This window comes from Orcinus orca, chromosome X (genome assembly GCF_937001465.1).
Source record: "Orcinus orca chromosome X, mOrcOrc1.1, whole genome shotgun sequence".
Taxonomy (NCBI): Eukaryota; Metazoa; Chordata; class Mammalia; order Artiodactyla; family Delphinidae; genus Orcinus; species Orcinus orca.
The window spans coordinates 49162419-49176834 of NC_064580.1; the positions used below are offsets into that span (position 1 = coordinate 49162419).

Sequence of the window (14416 nt, forward strand, 5' to 3'; positions counted from 1 at the left end):
ACAGAGGACTGGGCCTTGTTGGGTGATTCAGCTGGCAATTCTGCTTTCTAAACAGGACACACTTTCCCACCCCAGAACTTATTCACCAGGTGTAGACATATCCTATTCCACCAACTCTATCAAGGGCTAGGAGACATCAAGGAGAGAGACAGGACCCCTTCCCTCTTTGGGATTACAATCTGAAATCCTGTCAAAGAAACATTTCACCTCTTCCAGCCAAGCAGGTATAAAGCATTCACTTGCTTTTAAAAAAGTTCAGATAAAAACATGCGCAAAATCTTCCATTTCATGTATTCCTTCAATGTGCATTTATTTATTAAATGCTGCTCTCACACATTGCTTGAAACACCTAGAGAGACAGAGGCTGTGCTTTCTGTGTGATGCATGCTTTTTATTTATTGTCTCATTTAATTCTCACCACCCTATGAGACCACTAGTACTTTAATTAACTCCACTCTATAGATGAGGAAATGGAGGTTCAGAGAGGTGAGGTGACTTGTGCAAAATAGTATCTTTGGAATGACGTAAGAAAGATATGGAGTGCTTGCTATAGAGAGCAAAAAATGGGGAGCAAAAATGGGCTCGTTACCCTTTTGTGCCGACCAAGAAGAGCTGCTGGGAGGAAGAGGCCTCTGAGCAAAGAGTTGGAATTTAGGTAATTGGAGATTAGAGGAAAGGCATTTCACACAGAGGAAACAGTGAGCCAAGACCTGGAGTGGATAAAGTTCAGAGTATGTTATGAATTATATTCGGATTACAGAATGAAAGAAAGAAGCAAAATAAATCCGGTATTCAGGTATACTGGAGCCAAGAAACTTTGGAGCCAACCTGCACTCTACCACCCACTCCCTATTCACCACTTCCATCCAATCAGTCTCTAAAGCCTGTCAGTGATCACCCTTAAAATGTCTTTCTGCCTCTCCATCCCCATGGCAACCACCTTAAGGCTCACTTTCATTCCCTCTTGCTTCTTATTCTAATTGCTTCCTAAATGACCTGCCAGACAATAGTCTGCTCCTCTGTGAGGCTGTACAAATGCAAGTCTGATCCAGTCAGTGCCCTGCTTAATAATGTAGTGAATATATAACATTTTAAAGGCTCTGCACCTCTTGCACACTGTTCGGTTTTGCAGTCCCATCTCCTCTCATCACCCAGCACTTCGGCCACAGCCATCTTATCTAGGTCCTATGCGGGCCCAGGAATTAATCAGTATACACAGAGCCACCTTCTGAAAACAGGCGAGTGAATGAATATGCTGTGTAAGCCAAGACAGGAAAGGAGAGCTGGGAGCAGCTGATTCCTTCCAAGGATACACTCCTGTCCCTCCCCCATGGTCTCAAACACACCCCCAGTCTGGGAATAGAGCAGAGACACACTCTTTCCCAAGACCCGCCAGCCAATCTTGTACTAGACTAAAAAATGCAGGAACCCTATATTTAGACTTTTGTGTGTGTGTGTGTGGTACGCGGGCCTCTCACCGCTGTGGACTTATTCTGTTGTGGAGCACAGGCTCCGGACGCGCAGACTCAGCGGCCATGGCTCACGGGCCCAAGCCGTTCCGTGGGACGTGGGATCTTCGCGGACCGGGACACGAACCCGTGTCCCCCTCATCGACAAGCGAACTCGCAACCCCTGCGCCACCAGCGAAGCCCAGGAACGCCGTCTTTATTTCTTCTTTACTTACTTCTGTCCTTGCCAATCCCAAGCCGTCATTTCTCCCCTAGTCCCACCCCTGCTTAGGCCTGTCCGTTCTTCTATCTGACAGCGGAAGTGTGCCTGTAGGACCCGCCCACTTCCTTTTGGAGTCTGGGGATTGCGTGGCAGGTGAGGCGGAGTCAATTCAGCCCTGCATTCTTGTGCTTTGCTGCTGAGGCGAGCGCTGGGGGCGGCTGCTAGTGCAAGTCGGCCAGCGTGGGTGTTAGCTTTGTAGCTGAAAACGTCTCGCTTGTTACAAAGACTCTATTGACGTTGGTGGCTTCAGCGGCGGCCACTTTTTAAAGTGGAGATAGCTTTTTTCTGCAGAGGTTACAGTTATCTTTCCCTAGGATTGCTATAGGCTCCGTGCCCCTAGCAGAAGATATGCCACGGGGACGAAAGAGTCGGCGTCGCCGTAACGCAAGGGCCGCAGAAGAGAACCGCAACAATCGTAAGATACAGGCCTCAGAAACCTCCGAGACCCCGATGGCCGCCTCTTTGGTCCCGAGCACCCCCGAGGACGACCTGAGCGGCCCAGAGGAAGACCCAAGCACTCCAGAGGAGGCACCCACGACTCCCGAGGAAGCCTCGAGCACTGCTCTAGCGCAGAAGCCCTCGGTAGCCAGGAGCAATTTTCAAGGCACCAAGAAAAGTCTCCTGATGTCTATATTAGCCCTCATCTTCATCATGGGCAACAGCGCCAAGGAGGCCCTGGTCTGGAAAGTGCTGGGAAAGTTGGGGATGCAGCCTGGCCGGCAGCACAGCATCTTTGGAGATCCAAAGAAGGTCGTTACAGAAGAGTTTGTGCGCAGAGGGTACCTGATTTATAAGCCGGTGCCCCGTAGCAGTCCTGTGGAGTACGAGTTCTTCTGGGGACCTCGAGCACACGTGGAATCAAGCAAGCTGAAAGTCATGCATTTTGTGGCAAGGGTGCGTAACCGATGCTCCAAGGACTGGCCATGTAATTACGATTGGGATTCTGATGATGATGCAGAAGTTGAGGCTATCCTCAATTCAGGTGCTAGGGGTTATTCTGCCCCTTAGGGAAATATGCAGCACACCCTTGAAGGGGATTGGAAAGAGCTTCAAAGGTACCCCAAGGAATAGATCATCTGGGTCCTTAGTTGAATGTAATGGGGAGTGGGGCACTGTATTTGGTATTTGTGATCAGTGCTAATTGTTTGAGAAACAGAACGTTTACTTTGAATATTGTAAATTTTATTCATTTTAGTACAGTGTTGATTAAGGTCATAGTATGTTTTAAAATACCATTGAAGAAGATATATTTTTTCCGTCATTGATATTTAGTATAACAGTTTTGCTAACGTTATAAAATGAAGTCTTTGCATCATATTCTGTGGTCTGATACATATTTTATATCACTAAAATAGGCTGTTCTTAAAAGTTTGAAATAACCAGTAAAATGTGAGAGAAGGATGGGAGAATTCTTTTATGTCTTGCCATTCTGAAAACCTTTGTGTCTGCTGTTGTGTAAAGAAAATTGACAACTACCTTGATTTTGCTTAGTTACTGCAGAATATAGAAAAAAATAAAAGCTTAATGACAAGGACACCTTGTCCATTTACTGACCACCACTTATGTGTATGGCACCAATCTAGGTTCTGGGGATACTCCTCAGACACAGTGCTCAGCTCTAAAGAATGTTCTAGATTATGTGAGAGAGACAAATATGTAAACTGGCAGTGTGGTAAATGCTATAATAGGGAGTGAGCATGGGGTGTTATGAAAATGTAGAAAAGCTTATGTGACCTGTCTTGGAGGGTGGGACAGGAAAGAGGGCATCATAGGGTGCTATGAAAATCCAAGAGATGCTTAAATAAGGTTGAGGGGATTTGAAAGGGGCATCAGAGCATACTATGAAAATAGTGTGTATTAGGTATTTTTTGGAAACGTGACCCAGCTTGGAGGATGGGGCATTGGCAAAGGGAAGGGAACATCACAGGGTGCTGTGGAAATAGAAAATGCACTTAAATTAGCTTGAGAGGAGGACGGGGAGAGGGGTGGTTGCAGGCAAAAGGACATTGTAGGGTACTACAGAAATTAAAAAGACGGGACTGTCAGAAAATTCTTGGTTAGTGACAACCTGAGGTCTGAAAGTAATATTGGAGATGGGGAAGGGAGTAACTTGAGGCACTAAAGGCAGCATGGACATTAGGGAAGAAACAATTTTTTTACTGAAGTATTAGGGTCATGTCAAGCGGAAAGTGGAGAAAAAGAAATGAGGTGGGGAAGAGGGGAACAGGAGCTAGAGTCTCAAAGGGCGGGAGTTACAACTATTTTTAATGAGAACAAAAGTGGTTAATAATAACGATAATCCCGGAATAATGAAAAGAAAAAGGTTCCATAAAAGCAGAGCCTCCTGGATGAACCAGAGAGAGGAGTTGACCTGTGGTATCTCTGAAAGGTAAACTGGCACCTCTCTCAAGAACTGTCTTGTTAGGGTGCACAAATTGCTTTAAAGTGTGTTATGTATCGGGGTAGGGGGTGGGGGGCAGGTAGGGCAGAATTAGCACTTTGACACTCTCCTTCAGCCAGTGTATTTAAGTCCAGAGGGCTACCTGGCATGGTGGCCCATGGTGTATGAAGTCTTGTGGTATCAGGTTTCTTCCCACCTCCAGGAACTTTTACACTTTCTTTCCTCATTGTACCAAGGAGCTCAATGCTCTTCCCATCCATTCTATCACCAGGGGCTTCTGAATCCTCTACCTTGCCCTGTGGCACATCTGGAGAGGTGGGAGTCATCCCTCATATTCAAATCGGCTACAGGCAGAGAACACGCATTAGAAGGTTGGCCACCCCCAAAGCCAACCACACTTATCTCGAGAGCTAAACACTGTAAGAACTAAAAGTCCCCTAATAGGGATCACCAAGGGAAGGTGCCTCATCTAGCCTCCTGGGTCTCAGCTGTCACACACAAAAGAGTGGCCAGGGCTCCTTCTTTCTTTGTCCCCAGGCAGTCTTACCCTGCTTCCACCTGTGTGCCAGGCAAAGTCACTGGGGCCAGGGTAAGCTAGCAAATGACTTTCTGGCAAAGGCCCAGGGACCCATAGACATCACCCTGCAGGCAAAGGAGGCTTCAAACAAAAGTGGGAAGCATGACCCCTCAGCGGCTCCAAATTCATTCAGCAAACAAGAAAATAGTGGGAGCCTCTATGATTCAGGCAGTGTGACAGACACTGAGGCTATGGAAGATCAGAAGGCATGTTTCTGGCCCTGGAGGAGCCATATTTGTCGATACCCGCTCCAGAGGTAGACAAGGTATGAATCTGAGGTTCAGATTACTGAGTGACTTTCTGGTCTAGAGCCACCGGGGTGGCAAGTGACAGATCCTAGACAAGACCCCATGTCCATTCCCAGCAAATCCAGAGTGTTTCCCTATAGGTCACCCTGCTGTCCTTCTCTGCCTGCCAGTGTACTCACAAGGTCTGTATCTTCAAAAGAAACATGTGAAGTCAGTGGGACAGTTCTCAGTAACCCCAACTGCAGCCTCAAATCCTTTTGGGAACAAGGCTGACTTTAACCCCTCCCCCTTTTACAGGAAGGGGCTTATAGAAGTCAGTCACCTCCAGGTTAGTTAACTAGTAAGTGGGAGAACCTGCAGAGCAAAGATTGTTGAGCATCTCTGTACTGGGGGCTTGCCACACATTATTTCTGTCAGGTCAGTAAGATTACCACGACCACCACCACCACCACCACCACCACCACCACCACCATCCCCTCCCCCTCGTTTTGCAGGAAGTGCCAGCTAGCTCAGGGAAAGAAATAATGTCCTTCCAAACCCTGTCTGAATCCAGGTTTTCTTTGGCTCTGGTGGGGAATAATCATCCAGTTGTCTAAAATGGCTATTTGCAAGTATGGGCCAAGAAGCTGAATTCAGTCAGGGAATCAGCAGTGCCCAGGATAAAGGGAGAGAAGAGTGGGAGTATACTGCAAGCTGCACTGTAAAAGAGATGACTGCTGGAATCCTGAAGGCTTCAGGCAGGAGGTTCCCCAGGGATGTGCCAAGGACTGGGTGACTTTCCCCAGCCCAGCAAGGGAGCAACCAATGGCCCAGGCTCATTCCCCCCTTGGCCTGGAAGTTCAGTGTGTCTCCCACCCCTCCCCACCCCAACGCACTACCTTGGTACTGCAAAGAGTTAATCTTCATTTGCTTAGGGGACCACTGAACAAGGGCGGGATTTCCGGTAGCTGTGAAATGAATGACAGGGCTGAGGGACAGGCAGGGAAAGGGGCTTCTAGAAGGTGGTGGGCAAAAGATACTACTCATTGTTTCAGTTACATGAATTCTTTCAGCTTTGAGCAGTATCCAGATAGGACACAAGCTGAGAGCCTCTTGCTTTGTAAATCAGCAACCTAAGCTGGCCCCACCCCAGCAGAGTCTCCACAAAGTGAGTGGAAAAGCTGCACTTTTAGTTGCCAAGATGCCACTGAAGTGGATTGTGTTTCTGGGTTCTAGAAAACTCCAGCTGTTTAGGGAACTCAGGGGTAGAGAGCCCAAACGTCCTCAATGCATAGCAAGAGGGGCAGCTGCCATTTCCTGAGTGCCTAAATTGTGCCAGGCACTTTGACTGCTGTTTTCATACATGTCTCTAACTTTCACAACGGTCTGGCAAGGTAGGAGCCACTAGGGCAAGTTTACAGAGGAAGAAACTCAGGGTCAGGTACCAGAAGCAAGTTGCTGGGGTTACCTGGTTGGTCAGTAACTGCTCTGGAAATGACCCAGGGTGGGCCAAGTCTAAAGCCCATACTGTTACATGAAAACGACAGGCAGACTGCATCATCACCAGGACACCTGGGGCTCCACCCAGCCTTGGGGAAGTCTTTTGTCTTCAAACTTGACCACAACCCAGGGTAAAAGTGAGAAGGAGCATGCTGGAGGGGATGAGGAGGTGTGGGAAAGTAGGATTAAGAAGCCATTAAGCAGCTGTGGGCGTCCGTTTATTCTCATTTGTTGCAGCCCCAATTGCCAGGCATCCTTGAGGCATTGCTATCTGTAGAATGACAATTTTCTTCCAAAACAAGAGTGTCTTCCCCATCACAACACGTTGCTCATAAAGTTCACCACCCTGAGCACTCCATCGATCTTCAAATCCTAGGTCCTGGCTGTTGCACAGTGGACCAACCAAACAGCAACCTTTCTGGGCCTGCAACATTGCTCATTGATGATGTTTCCAACCCGGAAGGCAAAATGGCCCAGGAGGACTTCTTAACTTGAGCAGAATAGAGTTCTTGGGGTAGGACACAGGCAGCAAGCAGTGGGTATCTGCCCATGCAAAAAGGCTGAAGGGTGTCCTCCTTGGGCCCAGTGTTGTGGCACTGGCCTCATCGGCCAGGTGCACAGCAGACCACGGTCATGGTGAAAGGCAGATGTGGATTCTGCCTGGGCTCACATTCACCCCCGTGAGATGGGAAGCAGTCAGGATCCCTCTGTCTCCTTCCTTTGGCAGAAGCATAGAATTCCAACTTTCTGAAGGAAATGATTTTGAATTCGTGGTGGCGGTGGAGAAAGGTGATTGGTATGACGATGTACTGAGACTGGTTTAAAGGCTCCTCCAGGGCTTGCGAGTCATGAAACAGTTAAACCTCAAAGAGCTAATGGAATTTCTTTGAAAATCTGTGTGAGGACCCTTGCACAAAGGAGAGTCTCAGCTCAGCCAAAGCTATATAAGAAGAATAACTCCGGAGCAATCCAGAGCTTGGAGAACAGGTTTTGGGAGGAAAAGTGGACTCTTGGCTTGTACCCATCACCTAACAGGCATAAAGCTCACACAGGGTGACTTGGAGGGGAAGGGAGAGCCCACCAACAGCTGCTGAAAATCAGACCCACTTCTTTGCGGTACGCGGGCCTCTCACTGTTGTGGCCTCTCCCGTTGCGGAGCACAGGCTCCGGAAGCACAGGCTCAGCGGCCATGGCTCACGGGCCCAGCCGCTCCGCGGCATGTGGGATCTTCCCGGACCAGGGCACGAACCCGTATCCCCTGCATTGGCAGGCGGACTCTCAACCACTGCGCCACCAGGGAAGCCCAGGCCCACTTCTTGACTGGTCAACTTCTGCCTCAGTTCCTGTGACAAACGACACCCTTGCAAATGTTCTCTCAAAATGGGCAACACATGAGAAGTGCCTGAAATCTCTCCTGTAACTCTGATCAAGGACCCCTTGATTCATTTTCGGCCTGTGAAGTCTCAAAAATAGCTGGGCCTACGTTATTTTGGATGCTGTGATTATCTAATAATTCATCCATTCACTCACTCTACACGTATTTACAAAGGTCTACTTGTGCCAGTCACCTGGGAAACATATATGAACAAATCACGAGTTCTCTTGTACAAAAACAGAAGGTAGAAGGTAAACCTTTTAAATAACAAATTATACTGGACCTAGAAGGTGATAAGTGCTCTGGTTGGTGGGGGAAGGGGCAGTGGTAAGCTGACCAGAACAGGGTAAGGCAGATGGGAAATGCCAAGAAAGAAAGGGAGTACTAAATTCAATACTAATGGGTGGGCAGGGTGGTCCTCACTGGGGAGGTGACAGTTGACCAAAGAAATGAAGAAGGTGAGGGGGTTCGCCTTGCTGATATATCAAGAAAGCATTGTTCAGGCAGAAGGACCAGTCAGTGCAAAGGCTCAAAGGCCTGGGAGCCTCTAGCACATCTGGAGAAGGATGGAGAGGCCAGTGCGGCTGGCGTGGAGTGAGCAAAAAGGACAAGAACTGGAGATAAGGTCAGAGAGATGAACAGAATCCCACATTATGTAAGGCCTAGTAGGTCATTGTAAGGAACTAGGCTCTTGTTTGCAGTTAATGTGAGGGGGGTGGGAGGAGGGAGGCAGTAAGGGATTGAGCAGAGGAGTAGCACAATCTGAATTACCTTCTGAAAGGATCACTTTGATTACTTACTATGTTGAGAATACAGAGAAAACAAACAAGGGTGGGAGCAGGAAGACCAGGTAGGAAGCTATTGCTGTAAGTCAGGCTAGAGATGGTGATGGTGGTTTGGATCATCCTGGTAACAGCAGATATGATGCAAACTGCTCAGTTTCTGGATACACTTTGTGGTTGACCTAACAGAATTCCTGATGGTTTAGATATGGAGTGTCAGAGAGGAGTCAAGCCTGACTCCAGATTTTTTTGCCCAAGCGACTAGTAGAGTGGGATAGCTGCCAACGGATAAGGGGAATACTCTTGTTGCAACAGGTTTTTTGTTTTTTGTTTTTTTTTTTTTTTGCAACAGGTTTTATAGGTGAGGGAGGGTATCAAGTATTCAGTTCCGGACATATTGAATTAAGATGTCTCTTTGACACTCATATGAGTTGAGTAGGCAGTTGTTCAGAATTCAGTTGCACAGAAGTCAGGAATGTGTCTGAAAGGTTGTGCCTAAGATGTAGAGATGGCATTAGAAGGCCATGAGACTATTTGAGATTGGCTAAGGAGTGTGTGTACGTAGAGAAGAGAAGAAGGTCATGGACAGAGACCTGCAGCATAAAGGGATCAAGGAGAAGAGGAGGTGAGGAGGCACCAGTTGAGGAGACTGAGTGAGAAGTAGCCAGCAGCGCGATAGACCGAGGGTGTAGTGTCTTGGGAGCCATGTGAAGCAAAGTGTATCAAGGGAGAGCCAGTGGTCAACTACGCTAGTGCTGATGCCAGGTGAAATAAGAGGAGTGAGAACTGAGCACTGGAATTAGCAATTCAGAGGTCCCTGGTGACCTTGATGAGGGCAGCTTCATTGGAGAAGTGGATGATAAAGCCTGCTTTGGACAGGCTTAAGAGAATGGAAGGTGGGGGAGTCAGTGAGTACAGACAAGTCTTAAAAGGAGTTTTGCTGCAAAGGGGAGCAAAGAAATTGGGCAGCATCAGGGGGAGGAAGAGGGAGTCATGAGAAGATTTACTTCAGATGGCAGAAATAGCATTGTGCTGATGGGGAAGTACACAGCGGAGAGGAGTGAAATCAACAGCACAGGGAAGGCAGAGAGATTTGTTGGAGCAGTAACTTTGAGAATACAGGAGGTTATGTGGCCCTTGCATAAAGAGGAGGGCTAGAGCATGCACAAGGAGTTGCAAATCATATCGTTACTGGATGCGGTGGAGGTCAGCGAGGCTTTCTGGCTGCCCTGAACTCTTCTAGCTGAGGTCAGGCACCTGCCTTATTTGTTGAACCTCCCTGTGTGTTGAGCATCTATTATGTGCCAGGTGCACTTCAGAGCACCTTAGTAACTTTTAATACTCCAAACAACTCAGTGATGGAGGTTATATCGTGATCCCTATTTTACAAGTTAGAGATGTGCTACACACGTTGGTCAGGTGGACTGGCCAAGGGCACTTAGCAAACAATTGGAGGAGTAAATTTTTGAGCCCAAACACTCTGATTCTCAAGACAGTCTGATAACCATAGGCTCAGACCTGCTGGCAAGTCTCAGTGTGGAATTACTCTTGCTGCCCCCTACACTGGTAACAAGCCTTCCCACTGAACCACCACTGCTTCAAATGACCACACAATAGCTACAGTCTGTATGTCAGAGCATCAGCCTGTTTCCTGTATGACGCTGCTACTTCAGCGATGGAGCTCTGTTCTGAGTCTGAGGCTGAGTGGCAGAACCCCTGTGATCTTGACTTGCTTAAAACAGACCCCTATTCTGAAGGCTGGTCCAGCTCCAAGTGGAACAGACATCCCAGAACCACAGAACTGCCCTCTCCTTGACTCTTAGAATATGCTTACTACCTGAAGGCTGTTGTCTGACCAAGCCAGGACAGTAACTCCCTGGGGACATTAACAACTCTGATCAAACTAAAAAGCCACTGTGCCATTTGGGACACTATACTTTAGACTCTTGGACAAGCACACGCACACACGCATGTGTGGGCTCATGGTCTCTTTGCTCTCTAAGGGGCTTCCTCCAGTTGGCTTCATTCTGGCGTCTTTCCACTCCCTACAAAACGTGTCTGGCAAAAGATCCCATCCGATATGACCCCAAGGAATGAGCTTCTCCCTGAGGTGGGGCCCCATCTGCAGGGTAAGGCTGAGGCTAGATAAAGCTTTCACAGGATTGGGTCTCAGGTCACAGGGTCCAGGCCTATCCCAGGAAAAGAATGATCTTATGGCTGATCTGAGCCAGTGAGAATGAGTTCAGACTCCATGAGAATAAAGGAACAGAGGAAGAAGACAGGGCACTGGGGCCATAGGGGACACAGATGTGGAGGGAGACCTATTTTATAGATGCACTCCTCTAAGGCACACACCCACTTCCTACCCTCTCCAGTAGCCCTCACCCAGAAACGGCAATCAAGGACAAATGGACATTTAGTATCATTTTACTCTGTTTTCCCTTCAAACAGCACTCTAGTTTACATGCTTGAAACTATGTCCCTCTTTGCAGAGGCTAGCTCCTCCAAGATGCTCCCAGTCCTGCTGCAGCGACTGTACTAAAGGCCGACATCGAGCTGGTCCTGAGGCAGCATTGCCCATAAGATGCTGTGAGGTGGAGAGCAGCCGCCAGGATTGTGTAATCAGTACTTCTGAAGTTCTGATAAGATAAGTGCTGGGCACCAATGGAGCAGCAGCAGTTGAGGTAAACTATGCAAGCCGAGTGGGAACATGCTGGTCCCAACCCCAAGGTGTCTACCACGATGGCTTGGGGACCTAGTCGAAGTCATCTAACTTGTGTCAGCCTCCGCATACACCTCCATAACAGTCATAATGCATCCTGCTTTATAGACATGTTGTGGAAAATAAATCAGCTGATCTTCACAAAGTCCCCAGACTGCTGCTTCTCAAACTATCTGTGGTGAAGGACGAGTATTTGTCTTTTCCCAAGTCAGTCACTCTCGGATCAATACATTCGTATAACGCAAGGAAAATGAATTAATAGAAAGAAGGAAAATGGCAAAGACACACAAAACACAAGCCCCAATTGTTTTAAACATCATAGAGACTCTCGCCATATGCTATAGAACTTTCTAAACATGAACTGTCAAATTATGTACTTACCGCAGATCAGTAACACACTTTGGTGAAGCAGCAAGTGTCCACGGACTGCAGTTTCATGCTTCCTACTCTGGCACAGTGCCTGGCCCATCAGAGACATTCAACCAGTGGTTTCTATTGCAAGGGAATTATTACAAAATACTGTTCTTATCATGAGGGAAATTAAATAACAAGAAATTGCAAGTAAAAGGAAGAGAAAAATACCAAATGATTCAATTGCTCATGGAAGTGTCAAGAGCATTGTGTGCACAAAAAACAGTACAGGAGTTCAAAATGAAGAATCACAGTGGTCAAGACTTCCCCTGGGCCTTAACAGTTAAGGAAAGATCAAACTTACTTTGTAGCTTTTTGTATTTTATGACTGTGGGAAAGCTTCATGCTCGTTGCACACATTTCTGCAAGCCCTGAAAGTGTAAAGACCTCGGGAAATATTTAGCCTTAATCCCAGCATCCAGAGTTTACCTGTGCTAACATTTGTGTGTATACTTTCAGTGCATAGTCAGGAAGGTGATAATGATGATAGTGAATATGATAAAAATTATAATAACAACTATATATAGGTATTCATTCTTAATGCTACACACACACACACACACACACACACACACACACGCACAAACATTGACACCAGTTTTCCGTTATCCATACAAACAAGTACTGTGACTCAGATCCCCGTCTATTATCACTGGTGACCTCATCAGCTGCCTTGGCAAAGATTCCCACAGTTGTGTCTGGGAGTCTCGAAAGGGTGACACAAAATGCTATCAAGACCTATCTATTCACTATAGTCTCCAATGAGCAATCTTGAAGTCCACTGAGAGAACTTCAGTGCAGCCTCCAAGTAAGATGATGATCCTTGTGATGTTGATATTGTCCTCAACAGTTCACACAGTTGCCAGGATCCAAGTGCCAGGGCCAAGCTACATTCTGTGCAGAGGTGCGTGGCATGGCCTGATCCCCAACCCCGTACTTGAACGTGGACTCTGAACCAGTTCTGCCAAACCCACACTGCCCCTCTCAGGATAATAGTCCCCCTCACTTCCTTCCCTCTAATCAAGGTTATCTGCAAACAAGTCCCCAATCTCCAAGACAATGCACCAGGCAGCTGGAAGCTCTAAAACCCTCATCTGGGCAGTTTACAGCACACACACACACACACACACACACACACACACACACACACTTGTATTCTCATGCATACACATATTAATGCATTGCTGAAGAGGAACTACCTAGTTGGGGAGAGAACATTTATCACAGCTGCCCCTCACTGTGTGCACCTGGGGCAGTTCAGAGACTCTGGCTATTCCTGAACTCTGGTCTCCTCACCCTTGTTGTGGAAGAATCACCTTGCTCCTCAGTTCATATGGGACAAAATTATTATTTGCCTCAAAGGATGGTACTAAGGGGCAAAAGGAAAGATGAAACAACAAGCAAAATAAGACCCTACAAACGTCAGATAGATAGAACTACTCTTTGTCTCAAGGCTGATCATCAAAGTCGATGCACATATCACCATAGGCTGGAGGACCTCTCAGTGGCACAGACCCCAGGGCTTGGCTTGGGCTAGTCCATGAAAGTTTGACCCTCGGGTTGAGGTAAGTGGAAGGTGGCAGCACAGCAGAGCCTATCAGGGGGTCTCCTTTTCCTCAGAAACTGTTTCCTTTTCTGCTCTCTGTTAGGGCTCACCCTCCCACCATGTTCCTCTGCACCTTGGCTTCAGCATATCTTCCTATTGTCCACAGCCCATGTCTAGTCTTTCATATGGGCTGCCCCTCTTACCCCAGTCCCCAAGGCAGCTCTACAGAAGCCGGCATACCATGGACTGTTCTAGTACCCTCAAATCTGCTCCTGACACGGTTGCTCTGTGTTCCCAGTACTGGAAGCCTGTCTGACTACTCCTATTTTTACATGCTCATCTGGCCCTCCTGACCTCTCTGTTATCTCTTCCTGTTTCAGCAGGCCCAGCTCTCATTCTCTGCTCATTGACCAAGTTCTGACAGGCATGTTCTGGGCCCCAATAGTGATCAAGTAAGTGTCTCTTCTCCCCAGCAGGTGACAACTCCTCCTTGCCTCTCAAGTCATAGATAAGGACATCAACTGCTCCCCAAAAGTGTACATGCATCCCCTCATACCCACAGCCAGCCACCTCACACATGTCAAGACTCTCCCAGATGGGACGTCAGCCCAATCTTCACTTCTGAGAGTGTGTTTACAGGCTTACATTCCCAGGCAGGCAAACACACACAAGGTGTATACACTGGTACACTTGGCCCACTCACAATATGTACAGCCCAGAAACACACCACATACACTGCGACACCCGCAAGTATATCTAAAAATACGTAAGCACCTTGTAGTCACACGTCCCCACCACCACCACCCCGCATACATATATCCACAAAAAGAGAGAGAAAATCTTTGCGGGGGATGCGGCACCCAGAAATGTACACATGCACAGATACCTAGCAAATAACCCACATTACAAAAAAGGTATACTCACTAAGACAAACACACACACACATGTGGGCGCACGCATACACACAAACACACACACATGAGAAGGAGAAGCAAGTTATGTCTACCAAAACTACCCAAATTTTGAGAAAGAAGGAAGGTTAACGATGCATTTCTAAGCCTCTGGTTCTTCAGTCTCCCCAGGCCTAGAGTACATAGATGTGAAGCTAGTGATCTGACAGGCTTTCTCTCTCTCTCTCTCTCTT

The 14416-nt window shown here is 47.5% G+C and overlaps 1 protein-coding gene across 1 annotated transcript; it reads left to right on the plus strand.

The window, feature by feature from the left end:
* Positions 1-1806: 1806 nt before the first annotated feature.
* MAGEH1 (MAGE family member H1) lies at positions 1807-3265 on the plus strand. The gene has a single exon (XM_004282286.3). The coding sequence runs from the start codon at positions 2080-2082 to the stop codon at positions 2737-2739; it is 660 nt and encodes a 219-aa protein (XP_004282334.1). The 5' UTR covers positions 1807-2079; the 3' UTR covers positions 2740-3265.
* Positions 3266-14416: the final 11151 nt, after the last annotated feature.

What these genes read in the sequence shown, in the direction of transcription:
- MAGEH1 (XM_004282286.3), top strand. Translation starts at nt 2,080, where the DNA reads ATGCCACGGGGACGAAAGAGTCGGCGTCGCCGTAACGCAAGGGCCGCA.